The sequence below is a fragment of the Eutrigla gurnardus genome, assembly GCF_963514095.1.
Source record: "Eutrigla gurnardus genome assembly, chromosome: 6".
Lineage (NCBI taxonomy): Eukaryota > Metazoa > Chordata > Actinopteri > Perciformes > Triglidae > Eutrigla > Eutrigla gurnardus.
In genome coordinates, this window is record NC_139920.1 from 22,105,449 (window position 1) to 22,128,166 (window position 22,718).

Sequence of the window (22,718 nt, forward strand, 5' to 3'; positions counted from 1 at the left end):
ATTTACGACAGTTGTTTTTTTTTACATTTTATTTGTTACACGTTTTGCATACACACGGTAGATAGATATACTGAAACTGGGCAAGAGTCTGAGACAAAAAAATACAAAAAAAGGGAAATGAACCCATGCCCATAAATGTAATCCAAAATAACGCAATTGTCAAGTTTTTTTTTCTTTATTGAACATACAACAAACACAAAATACATCGTAACCCTTAACAAAATAAACAGAAAAGGGGGGATTTGTCAAGTAATTTATTCTCTATTTAGAAGTTTGGACACTTCCTGGTGATGTAATGCGGCGGTATTTTCCTTTCAAACCGCCAGGTGTCGCTAGCGTGTTCAGAAACCACAGAAGAAGAAAAACCGTGTCCTTCACAACAGCGAAAATGGCGACTGCTACTAAAATCATCCAGAGGCTACGAAATTTCTTATCGGGGGTAAGAAAATCAACAACAGACAAACTATATATGCGAGCTAGGAGGGGTCATGAATACATTTATCGTGGGGGGAGGGGGTGTAAGTTCGAACGGGACTCATTTAACTAAATTAAGCTTGCTAGCCTTTAAGAGCTAACCAGAGTTGAACAGTGGCTACATGACAATAAAGGAGATAAATTACTGGTCGATATGTTTTAATGGTGTGTTTTTTTCAACAACTATCAATAATATTGTTTATTTTTCAGCATGAACTGCAAAGCAAACTGCAGCTGAGATACGAGGAGGTTGCAAAGAGGTAAAAAAAGACACTGACGTAACGTTACTCTGAAAACTATTATTAGTGTTGTGTTTATTTAATATAGTATTCAGTACAATTAAAGTTGGAACAGAGGTGATACGTGGAAGCTCACAAAAATACCTAATAAAAGTGTGGGAATCCAATTTGCTACTTTGTCTAAAAAATCATGGATATATTACTCAAACTACCCATCCTGGATCCTGTTTATTCATTTAGTTTAGTTTATTGTCATTCAAAACATGTGAAGACATGAGGGAACGAACAGGTCCAGCAGCGTACAGGATAAATAACTCCACCACTTCCACTTCCACCACTTCCTGCAACATTCCCCCCACACCTGCTATGAACACTGAATCTGTACAGAACCTGAGATAAAGAACTGACGCTGCTAAACTTTCCACTAAAACTCTTATCTTTATCACCCATGGACAGCTTTCAGTAGACCTGTTTGTTTTCACAGCCGAGAGATACACGTACAGGTACATTCTGTTTCCATGACTTTGTCTGCAGGACGCAGCCTCCACCCAAACTGCCAGTAGGCCCCAGTCACAAGTTTGCCGGCAACTACTACTTCAGCCGAGACGGACGCAGAGAGTCGGTACCCGCCACGGTCATCATGTCTTCTCAGAAGACTCTCGTTGCTGGCAGGTAAATGGCTGTCATTTCTTGTACAGTAATTATTTGATTATATCCAGAATCAGAAAACTTTTAATCACACAGTAAATTGTACAGCTGCAATTGCTCCATAAGAATTAGGAAGAAAGAGAAAATATGTGGTCATAAATAAAGCTTATACATAGTAAATAAAGAGCCTACAAACACAGTAATGTGAGGAGACCTATACACACAAGAAGTTTAAAAGTATAAATATAAATAATGACACAAATTAGTTATGTATGTACAATGTATGCATATAAAAAACAACACTATATGGTCTGTTTGTGCATTTGCTGTTGAGGTAGAAGTAGTCTGTAGTACTGAGGTAGTAGTATCTTAAGAACTAATGCACATATCAAGATGATAATAATACACTTTTTACAACATATTTAATATCTAACTCAAGATTTATTCATTTATAAAGATATGTTTTTTTTCTTCTTCTTGAATTAATAACAGTTACCTCATTTCTGTTATGACCAGAACGGTTACATGGTCATAGAGTGAGCCGATACTAATGAAGCACAACTTATTATATCTATGCTGCAAAATGCACCTGCAGATACATATTTAGTAATCAACAAATGAAAACAATGAATGAATATCCAAAGTAGATTTAGACCACATTCTGACCTGCTGACAATGACAATAATAACAAGTACAGTGACAATAATAAAACTAGATTACTGTTTCCCCCCTGTGATGTGAAATATTGTATTCGTAGTGACTGTTTTTTATCTTTTCTAGTCAACTTGCTGAAATCCCAAAGCCTCCAGTGACCCCAGGTGCTGTATACAAGGAGCCAACCCTGTCTACAGACCAGCCGTACCTCTGAGCCGCAGGATTAACTCCTCCAACATCCAACAACCTAACTTCTCCATCCAAAAAGAAGGCTGTAGAGGCCTGACTAATGCATGTGCTGGTTGTATCCTGTACATTAGAAAATGTGAATAAAAAGTCTTCTATTTAAGATTTTTGTGATTGTTGTGTCCAAACAGTATTATGAACTGCAAGATGGTTTGGGAAATAATAGCAGGGCATTAGCAAAAAAAACGAAAAAAAACAAACTATTTCCTCACAATTAGATTGCTCATATATATCTGACAAAGTGTAGATATTGTATTTGGCATATTACGTATCTTTGTAATTGTAAAAGTAGTAGCTATTATGTTTAAGAAATTAAACATAATACAAAAACAGGTTTTTTTTAAGGTAAACATGCTAAAGCGTCCATAAAAGGAAGCGCTTCTTGAAATATTAGTCACTGCTCCACTTCTGCCTAACTGAAAAAAGTGAAAACTTAATATTCATGACAATTGAAAGGAAGTTTTTTTTATGTGACATATTTTTCAATTAGTTTACAGTCAATACAAGTTGAGTTTACAATCATACTTTTAGTGCAGTCGGACTTTTGGCTGTTTTTGCTGTAACCATGTTTATCTAGTAAAGTTAAATTTGAGACAAGTGCACAATCTTCGACACGCCTGCACAGCTGATTTAAATAAATTAGCAGGATGTGTGCATCCTACTTAAATTATATTAAATATATATTATAAATTATGAAATATATATATATATATTAAAATACATAATAATTTAAATATAAATATATATATTTACAGCTTTTTTTATGAGAACATTTTTTGTATGAACTTTATTTAAGTATTTGGTTTGCAAATTATGTCACACATTAACACATAACACAAATCATAGGAGCTGTTTCACAGATACAAAAACAAAAAGTCAATAAATAGAATAATACAGTAACAAAATACATTCCTGAGATCTCAGATAAGGTAGTATAATCATAATAATAATAATAAACAAAATAAATAAATACTAATAGCTGATACAATGTCATTATGTTAACACATAAATATATGTAATAATCTTTGCAATCCTAAATTTCATTAATTGCCAGGGGGTACATCAAATATCTTTTCATAGTTATGTAAAAATTGTGCATTCTTTTTATTTTTAACCAGGGCTAGGGATTTATATAGTGAGTTAAATTCAATCAAAAAATTAGGAAAGGTTGGTTTGGAGGCTGTCTCCCAACAAAATGAAAAAATTAACTAAATATTACGTCGTGTTATATATTATGTGTGAATACATGAGAACCCAAGTCTGACCAGAATTGCATTGTGACATTTCATTCAAAAAACAAATGGTTTTCTTTTCTTGTCTTTTCTTATTTAAAAAAAAAAAAAAATTATCAGACAGACCGACTCAACTCTTGCGTCATCTTTCCGCGCCGCGTGCGCTCGACGCAGCCCTGGAGGTGGAGGACGCCGAGCATGGGACACCTTGGGCTTTTATTTCTTCTGTTCGCGCCGCTAACCTGCTGTCATCATATTTTGGGTAAGATAACGAAATGACTTGTGCGTTTGTGTGTGTGACGTAACTGAGCTGCTTGTATCGACTGGTACTTATTTTAATGAATGGACGCGTTTACAGTGGAGCAGACTAGAGCTGTCACTTTGCATGAGTTCCGTTTACAATGCAAACCGCAGACTAACCTACCGGCAACGTTTTCCTAGTTCCAACGTTGTTAAACGAATATGACGTTACAGCAACCCTCAGCCAGAGACTTTAATGTCATATTTGGACTTTTATATTTGCGAAAAGTGTTAATGAAGCTAGAAAGATTTTAAAAACAACATGGTGGGTTCATGCATCGTCGCTGTGCATCGTTACTCATTTGCATTTTCAAGTGCATATGATAAAAACAATATATTTTTTTTAAATGTGGACTTCAATATTTGCGAAATTGGTTAATAAAGCTAGATAAAAAAAATAAAAAAAACATGGTTGGGGTGCATGCATGGGTGCAGACCATTGTTACTATAAACATATTTTTAAAACTTGTAAAAAAAAAAAAAAGAAAGAAAAGTAAAACTGTTCAAGAGTCAGTGTTGCCGAGTTTGAGGCAATTGAAAACATTTGAGACATTATTAAAATCATATTTTGAGCAGATTATTTGTTTACTAAAATGTTTAAACAGCAACATTTTCTTTTGAAAGGAATTCCATTGTTTGTTTTGTTTTTATGATTTCATGATAGAAGATGGGACGTAAAAACAAACATAAGACATTTAACATATAAATTGTCATGCAGACTGCCCGTTTTCTATCATGGACTTTGTTATATTGTCCTATAGTGTTGCCTTTGACTACCTCCTCCACAGTAAACCGTGTGTTCTTATTGGAGCTGTAGGTGCTGTGGGTCAACCCCGCTCCGCCTGCCTCCAGCTGCTGGACTTCAGGTGCAGCAACGGCTCGTGCGTCCCGAGACAGCGTGTTTGTGATGGACGCGCCGACTGTGAGGACGGATCAGATGAACGCCGCTGTGGTTGAGTACAATGTTGATAACATGATTCTCCCCAAACAAAACAAACCTGAAACAAACCCAACAAAGTGTCTTGATGAGTTAGTAATTTAAGATAAGGAAAGGCAAGTTTATTTATACAGCACATTTCAACAGCAACAGGGATTCAAAGTGCTTCATACAAGACATGAAAAGGCATTTAGATAAGAGAGAAAAGGTATAAAAACAGACGTATGTTTAAATGTAGGATTTACGAGTATAAAACAGACAGCAGACAGAACAAAACAACAAAACATGTACAGTCAATTTTCATATCACACTAGATGTAGTTGTTTAATGAAATTGCATGCCGAAAAATCATGTAAAAAAAAAAAACCCACACACACATGAATGATTGTGTTGGACATGATTGCCTTTCACCATAGAGTATTATGTGCAGTTTTAGCTGATTATAACAGATTGCCTCGTTTTCTCGCTCTGTGGGGGAAAATACCAATGCAGATTTTTGTCTTATAAGAGTGAAGCAATGAGAGACTTTGTTCATTTAAATCTGGAAGTATTTTATGTTCAGTGTGAACCACGAGAGGCATAATGTTAGTTCAGGAAAACACTATAAATCTATAAATACTGTTGAGACGACGAATACAATGAATGCTCGGAGAAATGTACACGAAATTCCTATAAAAAGATGATTTAATAACTTTAAAAGGACAGTTTACTGTATTGTACAGATAATACATGTAGAATGAACAGTAATATACAGCCTGGTGAAAAATAAAGAATGTAGACCTTTTTTGGACTTCTTATGGTTGAGGCAGGATCACCAAATTTGGTAGTAATGGGATCAACGGTGTAGGGAGGAATTGGTTAAAATACACTGCAGGAAAAAGGTGCAAAATCTGTGACATTTCCACATTCATTTAAAAATGTCTGACTTTTTTCTGACCTGTTGATTTTAGGAAAATGCAGACACAGAACCCCTCGGCCCCTTTAAAAAAACATTTCCTCGAGTGGCCCCTGGTGTTGTCAGGACAAACCTGCACGTAGGCATACCATTAAATCTCCAAGCCAAGCCAAGCAACAATTTTTACAAGCTATAAACGACAACAAAGTAGTGTAAAGAAATCACTCAGGACCTGTGCAGACTGAATTATTGATTTGATTATTAATTGTTGGAAACTGTCCATCTTCACAGGCCACCTGCGGTGTAAGAAAGATGAGTTCGCCTGCCACAACAGACTGTGTATATCTGCACGTCTCCGTTGCAACGGCGTGGACGACTGTGGCGATGGCAGCGACGAGGCTTCCTGTCAGAACTGCTCCGCCCCCGGCTCCTTCTCCTGCGGGCCAGGGGACGCCTGCCTGCCCGGACACAAGCTGTGTGACGGGCGAGCGGACTGCAAAGACGGGCGAGATGAGTCTCCGCGGTCGTGTGGTTCGTCTCGGCCGAAGCCGCAGACTTCCCCCTCCGCATGTGGGAAGTCTGAGTTCCGGTGTGGAGACGGCCAGTGTATCTACCAGACCTGGACATGTGACCACGCCATAGACTGCTCCGACGGCAGCGACGAGGTCGACTGTGGTGAGTGATGCAGCGTCACATCTGGGTCATTCCACGGCAAACTCACGTACATTTCAGGATCCTCCCCCAGGAGGAAAAAAAAAATCTTAAATGTAGATCTATATGTTTGCAATTTTAGCTTTCAATTCCTCATAGATTCCTATGTGCGAAAAAGGCATTTTTTTTTTCAACTTCATGAACTTATAATTTTATAATGCATTGATCTAGGAAGCTAATTTTGCAGATATTTACTAAATGGCATCCACATTTTTCATTTATGGCATCATTTAGCCTCTGGGATGCTTATTTATCACTCTATAGATTTTTTTGGGCCAAAACTAGCTAAAATAAGGCGAAACTATAGGAACCAACCTGAAAATATGGATTTATCCTCCACGGGCTCTAAAATGGGCCATTTTTTTGCAGCAATCCATTATAAAATTATTAGTTTCTGAAGTTGGGGGGGAAAAAAGACTTTGCACATGGCTTTTTTTGGGGTCAAATTTCAAAGGTCTGTTTTTCTATGAACAATTGAAAGCTAATATTTTGGGTGGTGGCTACAAACATATGAGGGGGTGACCTGGGGTCCGTTTCACAAAGCAGGTTTAGTAAAAACCTTGAGTTAGTTAACCCTGAGATGAGGGAAACTCTGGTTTTTCGGTTTCACAAAGCCACTTCAGCATAAATCTGAGTCAGTTACCCGGGTAACATACTCCGTGAACCTAACCTGCTCGCTAGCAGGTTTGCTTCAACAAACCCTGAGTTTCTCCCTACATGTCTCCGCCTTTTTCCGGAATCTGAACCAACTCTGAAAAATTGTGCCGTCCTTTAATCGTCAACCTAATCGATATGGAAATAAAAGTGATTCTAGCAGCTTTGCGTCGGGAGAGGATTTTGATTACCTTTCCTTTCAGTCACATTAGATATTATCTAAACAATATTCTCCGACATTTTCAACATTTCATGTCGCGGACATAATCCGCAACCAGATTCTTTGCAGAGCTTTTTTGCATTTTCTACATAAACACTCAGTAATATCTAATAACGCTCTCCCGGTTGCCATGGTGAATCGTAGTATCGGAGCTCCATTGATGATGGCTTTATAGAGTCGGCAGGCACGCGCGTAACTCAGAGTTTACATACTCAGAGTTGACTGAACTAATTCAAAACCGCTGTTCTGAAACCAAAAACTCAGAGTTGCCCATCTCAGAGTTGGTCAACTCAGAGTTCAGGGTTAGGTTCAGAGTTTGTTGAACTTGCTTTGTGAAACGGCCTGAAACACTGAATTCACAAAACAAAAGAAAATCGGCGGGGCATCAAATACTGTATACTAAAGTATTTAGACAATCCTGTTGGGATACTTGTGTGTACTTGTTGGCCTGAAGTTGTTTCTACATGCTTTGGGGAGATGTTTTACCCAATAAGGGAAGATATTTGACAGTTTGACATACTGGAGTTGAGTGCCCATAGTACTTGATGTTTTATTTATCAGCCAGCAGAGGGCAGTGTAGTACGACTTCCAGCATCATGTGGGGGGGGGAAGAGCCTCAGGCTTTACATGTGTAAACAGAGGCTCGGTCGAATAGTCTTTTTTGCTTTGGAAGGTTCCTAACTGAAGAAGAAACCCAGAAGTAATCAAGTGGCCGCCATGCTAAGAACCGTTCAAATTCTCTAAATGCAAAGGAAAGGATCTCCAGTGCTTCCTTTCAGTTCTCCTAGATCTCTATATGCAATGGATCTTCCTCTACCAAAGGAAAGGAGAGCACACCGACCCACAATTCCTTGCGAGAGCAACCTTTAAAGTGCCGCACACCTCAGTCATTCATGAACAAACGATATGCCTATTTGCATATTTAACAATTACTTTCATGCAGACATATAGTAAATGGAATTGTGCTTATAAATGTGTGTGGACAGTGATGCTAATTTTTATTTATTTAAATCATGTGACAACGGTCAAACAGGAAGGAGGAGCTGCTGGACCTGAAGCCGGTCAGTGAATGAGCTGCTTATAAATCCAACAACATGGGGAGAAGTGGACGATGCACTTTTTGTAGTCCATTATTGTAGTTCCTCCACCACAGACCCACGTCGATCACCAGTGTCGATCATCAGCTGTCAATCATCAATTATAATGACGTAGCTTAGTGAAAGTCCGGTCGGATTCTCCGAGCACCACAGTCGTCTTTTTCCTAAATTTTTTCGGGTTCTCCTTCCACCTTTCCTTAACCCCGTGACCTCCTATTATACAAAAAAATGAATACAAATCACAAAACAAAGACCTAACTTACTTCTCTACTAACAGTCTTTTAGAAATAAATACACGTATGGCACCAACCAATACCTCTAGTGGGTCTAAACAAAAGAAATGACTTACATGATGCAAAATGTAGGGTACCCAGACTTGCCTATCGTCCACAATCTCACCACCACAGAAATACAATAACAAATCTGGTTTTGAATTGTTCAGCGCACAAAACACCGGTCTCACAGACCCAGGGGATCCTTACAATGGGCCCTTTTAAAATGGAACACATCACCTTTGATTGGCCGGCTCACCAGGTGGAACTCAGCTTACCAGGTGGATCCCAATCCGATGGTTAGTACCTGGGAAGACGCCAAAAGTCTCACCTCGAGCAAAGATGACTTTATGTGATCCTGAGTTGTTAAGAGAAAGAATAAGTTTGTGTTTTTGTGATTAATATGGTCTCACTAATGCACGTAACACGTACTAAAGCTGAAACGCTTTGATAAATCGATGAGTCCATTGATTTAGTAATGGTCGCCAACTATTATGATGATTAAAATTGTCATTGCAAGTCAGTGATTAAGCACTATTTATTTGACATTTAAAGTGGCAGTCTGTAAGATTTGAGATACGTCGCTTTTAGCGGCCTCTTTGGCGGTAGATGTAACTGCAGGTGAGCTCCACCTGGGCAGACCAACAGAAAAAGCCTCACTCATGATGAAATATTGTGCGGGAATGTCGCCACAGACACGGAGATCCTATTTCTGGGAAAAGCAGCAGTTACTTTCATTAGTGGGTCATGTGATCAATCACCATTGTTTTAACTCACTCTTTGATAGATAGTAACTTAAAAGACAATTAAAAAGATGAAAATGATGGACTGCTAATTTAATAGATAAAAAAATGTATCGATTAAAATGTATATAATCAGTGGATCACTCATTTATCATTTAGTTGCAGCTCTTATGTGTACAAGTGTAATGCGGCTTTGTTGTATAAATGTACAACAATCTGTACTCTCGTAATTTAGTGCCGTCAGGCAGCTCAAAGTCCTTTTGCTATTGAGCCAACTGGTTTCAATTAATCTAATTTATTGCTCATTCTTGACAACAAAGCAAACACATGGTATCTTGTGTGCGTGTATATACCGGCATATAAATCATTTCATGAACAAACGTTGGGACGTTCTCTTATTTTCTTCATTGTAGTAAAAAATGAGGAACAAAGATGTTGTTGCTGGGTTACCACCACATCAATACGACGCTTGCTTTCTTTTCTTTTCTTTTTAATATGAAATAGATCTTTTATTCCATCTGAACCCTCATCTCTCAATTGGGACGTCATGCCTGTAACTACACAAAAGTTCTGTACGTGAACCAAAAAAAAGTTTGTCTTTTGCAGATCAGAACGAGTGTGAGGTGAATAATGGTGGCTGCTCTCATCACTGCGTGGACCAGCTGATGGGTTTCTTCTGCGACTGCCCGTACAACATGAGGCTGGTGGGAGACAGCCAGTGTGAGGGTGAGTGAGCAGCTCCATACTAGTGGTGGGACGATATATCCAAATATCCATATATCGTGATACTCCCTGCTGCGATTATCGATACACTGGCACCAAAAATCTATATTAAAAATATAAAAAGATTAGATTTTTATAAATATATGCAGGCTCTATTTACTGATTTCATACATTAAGCCTGTTGCCATTTTGCTTCCCCGGAGTCACTACTTCCTGACTCCTCTTGGCCTTTTGCCAGTTTATGTCTATATTGGAATGATGTCACACGTAGACATGTTCAGTCAGTTCGGTTAAACAGGGACTAAGATAAGACTCTGGACCATAATGCAGTGAATGAACACAGTGTTTCACTGGTATTTTTTCTCCTTCAGATACACAGATATCGTGATGCATATCGTAAATATATTGTGTATCGCAGAATCAAAATATCGTGATATTATCGTATCGTGAGATATTCCCACCCCTACTGGATACCTGTTTTACCTGTAATAAAGATTTGTCCTGACCAGTGCTTGAATTGGGCCGGTACTCACCAGTACGCAGTACCGGGACTTCTGATTTTTACCCATCTGCGTACCGTTACTTCTTACAGCGTACCGCCACCTCATGACGCATCTAGGTACGCATATTGTAGTTCTTTTATCATGTTGTGGATACCTATAATAAGCTATGCAGTTGATGAATCTGTCTTCATTTTAGATCGACAAGATTCAGTTAAAAGGATTTTCGAGAGCTTGCGGGAGGCTGCGGCGCACCGTCTCTCCACACTTGCCGTCAGTCGAATGCATTTCAAGGCATACCGTAAATCCTCTAATATAGCCTCAGCCAAAATCTTCGCGACGCGAACCTGACAATGAATGGGAAGCGTGGAAATAACGCTGCCTGTCGACACTTGCCCCGGCCTCCATTAGAGACCGGCTGTTATTTACCTCCGCCGACAGCGAGACCGGCCAATGTTAGAGACTGGCCGGTAATACAATACAGGCCAGTATTAGAGGTTTCACGGTAATGCCTGTGTGTTTTAACGGACTTCAGCACGAGCGCATCAGTAATCCCATCTCATGTAGTTCCTATGAAGAGCTAGTGCAATTCAAGCTAATTATATTATATATTATATTATATTATATTACGGATTTTTATTATTTATTTTTTTTACAGAGAAATGTGTGTGAAAATGATCAACTAGTATATGGTTTATCTAAGCAACTAGTATATGGTTTATCTAGGTAAACCAGGCAAAAACACATGGTACCCACGAGAGCCACAAGCGCGTGTGCTGTGCAGTTGCTGATTTAGAGTACTGGCACCTTTTTTATTCCAATTCAAGCACTGGTCCTGACCCGTTGTTGCACATAATATGAAATACCAACCGGAGATCCACGTCGTACACTGTTTCATTTTTTAACACATTCCTATGCTGCGACCTTGTAACTCCCTTTGTTGTGTGTATGTTCTTCCATCCAGAGGTCGACACGTGTCTGGAGAGCGACGTGTGTGACCAGCTGTGTGTTCACGTGAACGGCAGCCTCAACTGCTACTGCCACGAGGACTACCAGATGAATCCCACAACCAGAGAGTGCAAGGCCAAAGGTGACGGAACAGCTTTTTTTTTTCCATGCACCTGGTTGTGGTTCTTTTGCCAGAGAGATCCTGGATTTGATCCGAGGAACATCCTGCTTGTAATATTTGTTTGCATTGAAGTGCACAGAAGTTCATTGAAAACTGACACTCATTTTTATTTTTTATTTTTTTTATTCATCCCACACAGAGTCAGTGTTTGGTTGTGACATAGTCGTCAAGTTTGTATCCCAGCCATGTTGTGAGATGCTTTCAAACTTTTTTTATATTGAAAGCTAGAAGCCCTGTCTAGACGACGACGACATATGAAAGTACAGTTCATTGAGAACACAACAGGAAGCTGGAAGCACTGAAGGAGACTCTCTCTCTCCAACTGGAATAATCTTGTGCACCTTGTCATCTCTGCACAGGGCTTGCCCGAGGCATAAGCAAACTAACGGCTGCTTGGGGCCCCCTGGCCACCAAGTGTGTGGAGTTTTTTTTCTTCTTCTACATATTAAATAAATTAAAAAGGTGACATTAACATCAAACTAGATACGCAAAAGAAACATGATTCTGATTTAATATTTATGGGTTATGATGTCTAAATGGGGCCCCTCATAAATATGATAGGATATGTGATTTGCGATATATCTAATAATTAATGTATTTATAATGTAACATTATAGTGTGACATTTGTGTAAATAATTGTCAAGCACAGGTGAATCTCCGGGTGGTGGGAGGGAGTTGGGGGCCCAAATCAAGTTCTGCTTAGGGCCCCCAAAAGGGCTTGGGCCGGCCCTGACTGCATCAGAAAATAAGGTCTTATAATTTGAGCGTCACACTTTCATTTATATTTGAAACCGGCATAATTGAATTCATTAATTAAAGATGCACTATTTTGTTTTTTTATATCAACAATGGCTCAACATATATACATACAACAACCTTATTCACTTAAACCACTCTGGTGTAACTTTCCCACTCCTAGAACCACAAACATACATGCGGTTGTGCTATTTGCCTAAGAACCCACATGGTTTGTTCTGCTTTGAGCCCCTGGTGCTCGTTAATTACACTCCAGTTCAAGACCGGTTCCACCTCCATGGTTCAAACATTGACTCATTTGCAGTGTTATGTGCAAGTCTGACCGTGTAAACATTTTTATCGGTCCGGCGGAGACGAATGCATTGAACAAGCACAAAGAAAGTCCTCAAAAGGACTATTTATATGGCGATCAGCTATTATGTGACATTCCGTCCATTGCATTGGAGAAGAAGTAGTCTGTATATACATTCGGCTTTTTTTTTGTTTGTTGTTGATACGCTGCCACACTTCCACTGCTGATAACATTACTCTTTTTACTTGAATGTGTGCTCTTTTTCTTCTTGCCCTTTTTTAATGTATTACTTTACACTGATATGGCTAATGGGTTGCTTTCATTTCTCATATTATTTCCGTATATATTAGCATTACCATTGTTAGATGTGAGAACTAGAAAAAAGGCAATTAGACCTTGAACCTGAATTTCAGATAAGCTAGAGACATCTTTATTTATGATAAATGTAATAAGTGTTTTATTATTCTTCTACGTGTCCTTCTAGGGTATAAAGCTCAGCTGGTTTTCACCTCTTCTAAAGGAATTCGATGGATAAGCACCGCTGGCACAGAGTACGGGCAACCAGCTCCTCAACATGATTCAGGACCAGGACCAGTGGCGGCTCTGGCCTACGACCGAAAGTTGTACTGGGCTCGGCAAGGTCGAGGCTCCATATACAGGTAACGGGATGGAGCTGCTGCAGACACCACACAAGCAATGCTCGAGGGATGTGTGACAGTTGAAACTCTCTTTTCAAAGCACACATGTGATCCGAATGTAAACAAATGGAAAAAAACCCATCCTTTCCTTTTTTTTCCACTTGTCTGGGTTATCTTGCTTTTCCTGCTTCCAGTCCACAACCAGATATCATTTTCATCCCAAAACTTTCCCACACACACACATATCCACCAATAACTAAGAATTTAATTTGATATCATAATAGTAGCCATGTCGATCGCATGGCTAATATTGGATGAATTTTGGCTCAATTGACAAATCTTTCAAATCGTAGACCAGACCTTTAACGCTCCCTCTATTAATATTATTGCCTTTCTGACGTAAGGCTCACAGATAAGTTGTCTGTCCGATTCCTATAATCAGAGCTTTTAACAGATAAAGAAACATTCTTTGTGCTTTAGTGTACTCTTTGTACAATTATTCACTGATAAGACTTTAAAAGGTGGTTGGTAAGACTGCTAATATATAATTTCTCTAACTTACGATTAAAAACAGAACTGAAGGCACAATTCATTTGAAAATTAAAACAAATTTAGAGTTCACACACACCCACACTCATGTACCGAACACGGGCTGATCAATTTAATTTAAAAAATAAATAAGTTAACAGTTCATGAATTAATAAATAGATGCTTTTGAATCTTGCTCATCGATTATTTATTTCACTAGCAATACTAAACACTTACAGACTGGTGGGAATTGGAAGAGATGAATGAACCCATTGAAGGGATGCAGTTATGAATTTTCATATTGAGGATTTGGAAAATATCTTAATATTAACTCCGTGCTTGTGGGTGAGATTGATTTATTTTATTTTATTTTCCTGCTGAATGTTTGCCAGCGTTTCCATGGATGGAAAGCTGGAGGATTCGGAGTTGGTGCTGAAAGTTCAAGGTTCAGTGTCTGGTCTGGCTGTAGACTGGATCCACTGGATCCTCTTCTGGACCAGCACAGAGAGTAGCTCTGTGAATGTTTGCCTGTTGGATGGTTCGGCTCAGCGGACGCTTATCACGGGACTGGATGAGCCTTCTGCAGTCGCTGTGGATCCTCTCCAAGGGTAGGTGGGATGTTCATTAATAGTTAACAGCATTATCAAGGAGGTTCAGTGTACCAACAGCACTCTTTAAAAACACATATATGCAGGCAGTGGCTATGAAAAAAAAAAAATGTTTTTAACTCATTTCTTTTTTTGTATTATTATTTATTTATTACTTTCTAATTTCTTATCTTTATTTATTTAAATGTTTAATTTATTTATATTTTATTGTGTTTCTACTGTCTTTTGACCTTATCTTACCAACTCTACCCATCGTTTCTTCTGCTCTGTTGATGTGTTTGTGTGTATGTTCCTTGTTTTGCTCCATCAAGAGCACTTTGTAAACTGCTCTTTTTAAAGTTGCAATATATAAATACAGTTATTATTATTATTATTATTATTATTATTATTATTATTACAATTATATGGTACATAGCAAAAATGTACATTAACAAATGGTCGCTACACAGTGATGATCGCTGCACATTTTTGTTTTCAATTCAAATACATTCAGGTTGAATCTCACAGGTTTACGGTAGTTTGTTTGATGGCTTTTTATTCGTTTTCTCTGTTTTTTTTCTGTGTTTTTTTGCAATTTGGAGAATAGAGCCTAGTCTGAATAATAGTGCGATCAGTTTTAAAACACAGAGCTTCTGTTCTCCTTTTAATAATGATAACGGTTCAGCTTTTTATAGAGCACATTTCATAGAAATGGTGCAATATGAATCATATTGTGAAAATAAACCACAAAGATAGAAACGAGGAACTTATAGAAGAACATCTTAAAAACTGGATGAAGCAATTGCAGTATTGTTTTTCTGCTTCTCGTTTCTCAGGCTGCTCTTCTGGGCTCAGCGAGGCAGCTCCCCGCAGATTGAGAGGGCCAGCTTGGACGGTCGGCACAGGATGGCCTTGGTCACTTCCTCAATACGCCACCCTGTCGCTCTCTCTCTGGGTATGTTCTCCCCCTTTCACAGAGATAATGGTAGAGTGGGTTTTGGATTCTCTGTTGAAAATAGCAGAAGGTACTAAAATAAATGTAGATTGTTTGAGAAAAGTTTTAAACAAGGACCATGAACTATTTGTATGTCTGTGTGATTTAAGCAGAAGTCAAGGGCTGATTGCCTGCTCATATAGTGCTTTTTTGTTTGTTTTGTTTTTCTTCTCCTTAGACATCCCTCGTCAGCTGCTGTACTGGGTCGACCAGGGCATGAGAAGCATCTCCAGAGTAAATCTAGAGGGGCGTCACCGTAAAATAGTGGTCGAGTCGAACGGATATCTAGACCGGCCCTTCGGACTCGCCGTGTTTGAGGTAAAAAAAAATGTCATCATATGCATCCAGACTTTAACCACCTATTAGCTAAAAAAACAATGATTGAATAACAAAAGTAACAAAGCAAAAAGACCAACAACGGTTAACAGACACAAGAAAGTTAAAATCACAAAAAAAGAGGACACTGTCCTTTCATGTGCTGCAGTAATCTGATTACTCTAAAACTCCACAGAACAAAGGGAGGAACATCCTCTACTACCTTTTTATATCGAACCTCTTGCAACCATAGAAGCAAAAAAAAAACCTCATAGAATTCACATTATAGATGAGAACTGATGATTGATTTGAATAAAAATCGACCAGTGTGACAGTTAATTAAACTTGCATTTACCTCTAATGGTCATCTTTTAAATATTGAGGATAAATATGGCATCCTTTTGGTTTCATGCTATTCAACTGATTGGACGTTTTTTTTCATGGTAAAACATATAGAAGGATCTTTTCAACACATCTGGTAGATACACTGCATTTTGTTGAAAAAATGTAATATAAACTCAACCTTTAGCTCCACCTTCAACCGATAATAAAAGCCATTTTTTAACAACTCTGCTCACTCTATTCGTTCTGTTCAGGGTTTTGTTTATTGGAGCGAAGAAGTGACGCAATCCATCTGCCGAGCCAACAAACACGATGGCGGCGACCTCCAAGTCCTGCTGTCCAACGCCACCTCGCCGTGGGGTTTGGTCATCATGCAGCCCGTTCTCCAACCAAACGGTATGAATAAATGAAGCTTATTAATTATGTATGGACTCAGACTCTATGGTGATGTTGCTCAGCGGTGTAGAGTTTGCTTTTTCTTAATAAGGTCTAGGGGTTGTAAAGTGATGGAACATTTCCGGTCAATTTCCTGAAACTTTATAACTACCTTATTTATTTATTTATATATATATATAAATATAAATAAATAAATTAATAATAATAATAATTATTATTATTATGCCCTTACCTTGTTCTCAGGGCCGGCCGCGTGCGGGCGTACTGGTGTGATGTGTGAGCATGAGTGCGTTGTCGACCTGCGGTCGGAGACTCCAGAGTTCAGCTGCAGTCCTCCAGAAGAGAGAGAGTGGATGGGTCGACTACCGGGTGTCCCTATTCCGACGGCCCCGGTCCCCGCAACAACTTTATCTGACCATACGTTTGCTGGAATCCTCGCTCTTATCCGTAAGAACATTTTTATTTTCCATTAAAACAAATCCTCACCACGTAGCTGGAAAATCTCTTCTACTTACCTTTTTTTTTGCCACTGGAAAAATCTATTGTAAAAAAAAAAAAAAAAGACACTTTCCTGTCACGCAAATATTGACTATATAAAAAGATAAATATTGCTGTAATGTTTTACTTCAGTAGTTAGTTTAGTTTTAGTTTCCCCCCACTGCAGGAGTGTGCTTTAACTTAAATGTTTCCACTGTGACACAGAGGATATAAATGGTGACATCATCACACAGACCCAATCCCCACTCATGAGTCATAAACATGCAACAATCGGCAACTGTTGCTCTGCATTTACACGGTTCACAGCAGATCTCGCATACAGGAATGGAGGCATATGTTTATACAGACTTACTAAAGGCTATGAAGAAGAAAAGCAATCTCATATCTGATAAATAAACATCTGTCCTCAGTCAGATTTTGAACTGTCGCTTCCTTGATTTTGAGCTAAATTAATTTTGACTTACCTCGTTTATTATGTGTCTTTCAGTTTCTAGAGAAGTACTTATAATACATCTATATTATGTTTTATTATATTATGGGCTTCAGGGACATTTCTCCCACAGGATCCTACTGGTATTTCAGCTTTATTCAGTCATAACAGCAACCTGTTTGTTTTTCCATTCAGACAAGGTGAGATGTGACCTGTGTCATATCTGCAGAGTGATTTCATCTTTACTGTGTGTTTCCCAGTGTTTCTCAGTGTGCTGCTGGTGGGAATGGCTTTGTGGTGGTGGAGGGAGCAGTTCAGGCCATCCAGGTCTCTCACTGAGCAGAGCTTCTCCCTCAAAGAGTCCCAGGACCCGCTCATTCTCCAGGAGCCCCACATGGGTCCAGACACATGTATCATAGAGGTAAGAGAAGTTGTCAAGTGTGTATATACGTGTGTGTGTGTGTATATATATATATATATATATACATATATGTTATTATTTATTTATATATGCTTTTTTATATATATTTTTTTTATATTTGTGTGTGTGTGTGTGTATATATATTATATATATATTTTAAGGTACTACCTGTGCCTTAAATGAAAGCTCCAAAATCATTCAATGACGACAGTTACCTCTCTTGTTATGAAAATCTGTGAGAAGATTATAAAAGAGCCACACCAATTTGCAGGCAGGGGGTGATGAGGGTGTTGAGGTGCTCTACTTTAACATGCATCCTTGATCACCTGGACTTACCAGCATCCACGATGTTGACACTGTGTTGATTTGTTCCTTGGCTCACTTTTGAAACTGACAGGTCTGATGCTCTTTTATGTCCCACTAGTTCTCACAGTGTCCTCTCAGCCCTTTTTTGTGTTGTATACAAATGAGTGTCAGTGTCATTATGAGGGCAGACATATCCAGTTTAAGGATTATTATGTTATCATGAAACGGACAAGAGTCCGGTGGGGCATGACTTTAGAGGCTGATGCCAACGCTCCTTCCTGGAACTAAACGTGTGAAAAGCAAAAGGAAATGAATGTTGACTTAAGAAAAGAAACCGTCCTGCTGTTATTTATGACCAGGCCTGTTAAATATGGAGAACCGTACAAGTATCATAAAAGTGGTATCAATGTTAAAACTTCTGAGCTTCCAATAAAAGTTAACATGCAGGCATTCATTTAAATGACCTTTCTCAGGTGTACAAGGCCAAATATTCCAGAGAAATATTACATGTTTATGGGGCCTTAGTTTGGCAGGAAATATTCTGAGAGAAACATTTATTGCCGTAATAATAGTCGGATATAGGGCTTTTGAACTTTGACACAAATGAGGTTCATTATAACAAATTATGTGCGTTATAGGAACTTTACGAACAATATTTTGTTTGTAGGATCCCATCTTGGTAAAAACCAGTTCAGTCTTCATAATCTTTAGGTTTTCATAAAAGCAGCTGCTCCTGGAGTCTCAGGACCCACAGGTGTTTCCTCCTCCGTTTCCCTTCATTATGACCATATTTAGAATGAAACTTTCATCCTGCACTATGTGTAAAAACCTGGTGGGGATTACACAAGACCATTTCAAGTGAGACATTACCGCCGTACACTACTGCTTCAGACCGTCTGTGTCAAAATGAAAACCCCAAACTTCAGCAGTGTTATGAAGCTGAGGAGGATCAGACAGTCAATCAGTTAAAGATATCGCTGAACATAAAACCTTTTTTTTTTAACGCGTAATATCTTCTTAATGAAACAGTTATTTTCAAAATCACCACCAGACATTATTGTATTTATTATGAATGAAAATGTATTTCAGACATGGAAAAAAACAAATAGATGAATATATTTACATACGTTTTATATGCATCTATAAATCATACACATACATTGTGATTTGATTGTGTGCAGCAGTTGACTGTTCTAGTAAAGGTTCTATTAGTTTACTTCAAGACACAGTGAACAACAATGTCGGCGCCACGGTGCCGTGTCTTCATGTTGTTTTTGGGAGTCGATTCAATGGATACGGTTAGAAGAATACATTACTGTAGCCCGTGACCCCTTTCCCCCCCTCTTCCTCTCTTGCTCACTACATTTCCTGCCTTTGTCTCCTCTGGAGCTTTAGACAATAGAGGAGAAGGAGGGGAGAACACTTTTGGAGACGCACCAACTTTGTTCCATCTTCTAAAAAGATCAATTTATGGGTCTAATAAATGTACTAATGCAGGTTAAGGTCATGTTAAGAGGTGCCGAGTCATCCAACATTGGGGTACAGAAATGCCAAAAGGCTACTTACTAAAATGGCAAAAAAAAAAGTGAATATTTCCCATTTTTTCTTTGTCTTCTTTGATAGTAAACTGAATATGTTTTGAGTTTTGCGAGACATGTTGAGATATTACTATAGGCTCATGGAAATTGTCACCATGTAGGGATGCTAGTTTTTCATTTTACTGTTTTGTTTTAAAGATGATCTTAAAAAGCACTGTCGCTCTGCCTCCCAGGAAAATCTGCTGAAGCTGAACTCGGACGGTGAATGAAGAAGGTGTGAGACAGACGGCCAGCTGGCTGGACTTCACCTGCTGTCTCACCCCCCTGCAGTCTCACCCCCCTGCAGTGACCTCTGGGCCGACAGGACGACGAGACAAACAAACCCAGTCTCACTCCAGAAAAGCGACCCGGTGGTAAATACTAATAGTTCAGATCGGGGGAAAGGCTTTTCAGAGAGTAACTTCTGTTCTGATGAAATCTAAATATGGTTTCCATGTTAAATGATTTTTGTTCATATTCTCTTCAACAAATATACATTTAGGTCAAAATTCCAAAACAGTGATGGTTCCATCTTCTGCTTTTCTTTTTCTTCTATGAAGGTAAACTAAATATGACGGTAAAAAATTAATATATTTGGGCTGTTGATCAAAATAAGCAATTGGGAGACCAATAGATGAATTGATTAATAACAATAATTGTTAGTTGCACGGCTACTGTAGATTTGTATTTTATTGTTTAGTTGCACTTTCTCTCCCAGTGTTTTTTTTTGTTCATCTTATTGCAATCAGGACTATACTTTTGAAATATCATTGTTTTTTTTTTGTTTTTTTTTATCCTCTCCAACAAACAAGTTTTATCTATAATGGTACTAAAATCTGGTATTCCACTGGTGTGTTCATGACCTTCAGGACTTTTCACACTTTTCGGTTTGTCAGTCAGAGAAATGCATTATTGCATTGTGAATGTATGCTTTGTTCAATGAACAGCGTTAATTTGGGGGAAATGAGAGGAAATGTATCAATCTTCACGTCTAAATCCCCGTCGGAATATGAGTAAGTGTTTATCCCTGTGCCTATAAATATATCCTGCCTATAAAATAGACATAGGACAGGATGTGCACACAACCACCCGTCAAAATAAGAGCTGGCTATGATGAACTACACTGCATTCATTCACCAATTCATAGCATCTTTTTGCAGCCTAAAATGTTATTTGAAGACTTTTAAGGGTTTTGTTTTTTTTCTTTTTGCTCCATAAGGCAAGCTAAAAATCTGACAGAATAGATAAATCTTTTGTTTTTCTTTTGTATGTTTGAAGAAAAGGATATGGTGCTACGATGGGAAGAACGGTTTGTTTTATTTTGTGAATGAGCTCCTGGTTTTGCTGTTGTGCACAGAAGCCTTTAGTTGATCGACGTGCCTTTGTTTGTTATTTTCTGTTATTTTTAGTCTCAAAGAAACTTTTTGGACCGACCTAAATCCTTGTGAGATGATGTGCTCAAACTGCTGAGTCGTGTGGTTGGTATTTATTTCATGGTGAATGGTTTTATTTATTTTTGGGGGGGTAGTATTACATAAAGTGTAGTACTGTTGCACCATGGGTAAAACTGCTTAAATGTAGAAATGAATCAAATAAAGTATTTTGCCCCCCCCCTCCAACTCTAAATTACATGTTGAGTCCTTTCTTCTCTGCCTCACACAATAAACACTGCTAGGAAAAAAAAGAAAGATTAGATCCTCATCCACTTCCCTGCACCTGTCTTCTTCCTCTGCAAACACAAATATGTTGTATAGTCAGAAATACTACTACTACTAAACTAAGAGGGAAGTTTTTTTTTCTAATTTGAAACTGAAGAAAAGCTGCAGGCTCTTGCACAGAAAATGAATATTTTAACTTCTGCTTTCAGAAATATTCTAGGCACAAAACTCAAGATATTACATATTTGGGTGAACTATGGTAGCAATGCAGACATGCCTTGCTCAAGAGCACCTGAAGATTAACCTTAGACTTAAAAATGCCATTTATGTTACTATTTATGTTATTACCTTGTTTGGTTACTGTGCGATTCCTTGTAGTGGCCGGTTCCTGTGTGGTTATTTGTAGTGGCCGCCTTGTACAGTTCCTTGTAGTGGCCGGTTCCTTGAAGTGGTCAGGTCCTGTACGGTTCCTTGTAGTGGCTGGTTCCTGTGTGGTTCTTTGTAATGGCCGCCTCCTGTACAGTTCCTTGTAGTGGCCGGTTCCTGTATGGTTCTTTGAAGTGGTCAGGTCCTGTATGGTTCCTTGTAGTTGATGGGTCCTGTACAGTTCCTTGTAGTGGCCGGTTCCTGTACGGTTCTTTGTAGTGGCCGGTTCCTGTATGGTTCTTTGTAGTGGCCGGTTCCTGTATGGTTCTTTGTAGTGGCCGCTCCCTGTACGGTTCCTTGTAGTGGCCGGTTCCTGTAAGGTTCTTTGTAGTGGCCGGTTCCTGTATGGTTCTTTGTAGTGGCCGCTCCCTGTACGGTTCCTTGTAGTGGCCGGTTCCTGTACGGTTCTTTGTAGTGGCCGGTTCCTGTACGGTTCCTTGTAGTGGCCGGTTCCTGTACGGTTCCTTGTAGTGGCCGGTTCCTGTACGGTTCTTTGTAGTGGCCGGTTCCTGTACGGTTCTTTGTAGTGGCCGGTTCCTGTACGGTTCTTTGTAGTGGCTGGTTCCTGTACGGTTCCTTGTAGTGGCCGGTTCCTGTACGGTTCTTTGTAGTGGCCGGTTCCTGTATGGTTCTTTGTAGTGGCCGGTTCCTGTATGGTTCTTTGTAGTGGCTGGTTCCTCTATGGTTCTTTGTAGTGGCCGCTCCCTGTACAGTTCCTTGTAGTGGCCGGTTACTGTACGGTTCTTTGTAGTGGCCGGTTCCTGTATGGTTCTTTGTAGTGGCCGGTTCCTGTATGGTTCTTTGTAGTGGCTGGTTCCTCTATGGTTCTTTGTAGTGGCCGCTCCCTGTACAGTTCCTTGTAGTGGCCGGTTACTGTAC

The 22,718-nt window shown here is 39.0% G+C and overlaps 2 protein-coding genes across 3 annotated transcripts; both read left to right on the forward strand.

Moving 5' to 3' along the window:
- Positions 1 to 337: 337 nt before the first annotated feature.
- ndufa7 (NADH:ubiquinone oxidoreductase subunit A7) lies at positions 338 to 2,364 on the forward strand. Its single transcript, XM_084011404.1, has 4 exons — positions 338 to 439; positions 685 to 734; positions 1,248 to 1,385; positions 2,142 to 2,364. The coding sequence occupies exons 1-4, from the start codon at positions 389 to 391 to the stop codon at positions 2,227 to 2,229; spliced, it is 327 nt and encodes a 108-aa protein (XP_083867530.1). The 5' UTR covers positions 338 to 388; the 3' UTR covers positions 2,230 to 2,364.
- A 1,272-nt stretch (positions 2,365 to 3,636) lies between these two features.
- Positions 3,637 to 21,398, forward strand: LOC311014669 (low-density lipoprotein receptor-related protein 8-like). Of its 2 annotated transcripts, none has more exons than XM_084011395.1 (13): positions 3,637 to 3,755; positions 4,611 to 4,745; positions 5,917 to 6,300; positions 9,929 to 10,048; positions 11,510 to 11,635; positions 13,208 to 13,382; positions 14,282 to 14,497; positions 15,313 to 15,431; positions 15,649 to 15,788; positions 16,382 to 16,523; positions 16,767 to 16,970; positions 17,712 to 17,872; positions 19,950 to 21,398. In XM_084011395.1, exons 1-13 carry the CDS (start codon positions 3,692 to 3,694, stop codon positions 19,983 to 19,985), a joined length of 2,022 nt encoding a protein of 673 aa, XP_083867521.1. In that variant the 5' UTR covers positions 3,637 to 3,691; the 3' UTR covers positions 19,986 to 21,398. The 2 variants fall into 2 exon arrangements, with proteins under 2 accessions (XP_083867521.1, XP_083867520.1); XM_084011394.1 differs by having other exon boundaries at positions 3,638 to 3,755; positions 4,605 to 4,745.
- The last annotated feature ends 1,320 nt before the right edge of the window (positions 21,399 to 22,718 follow it).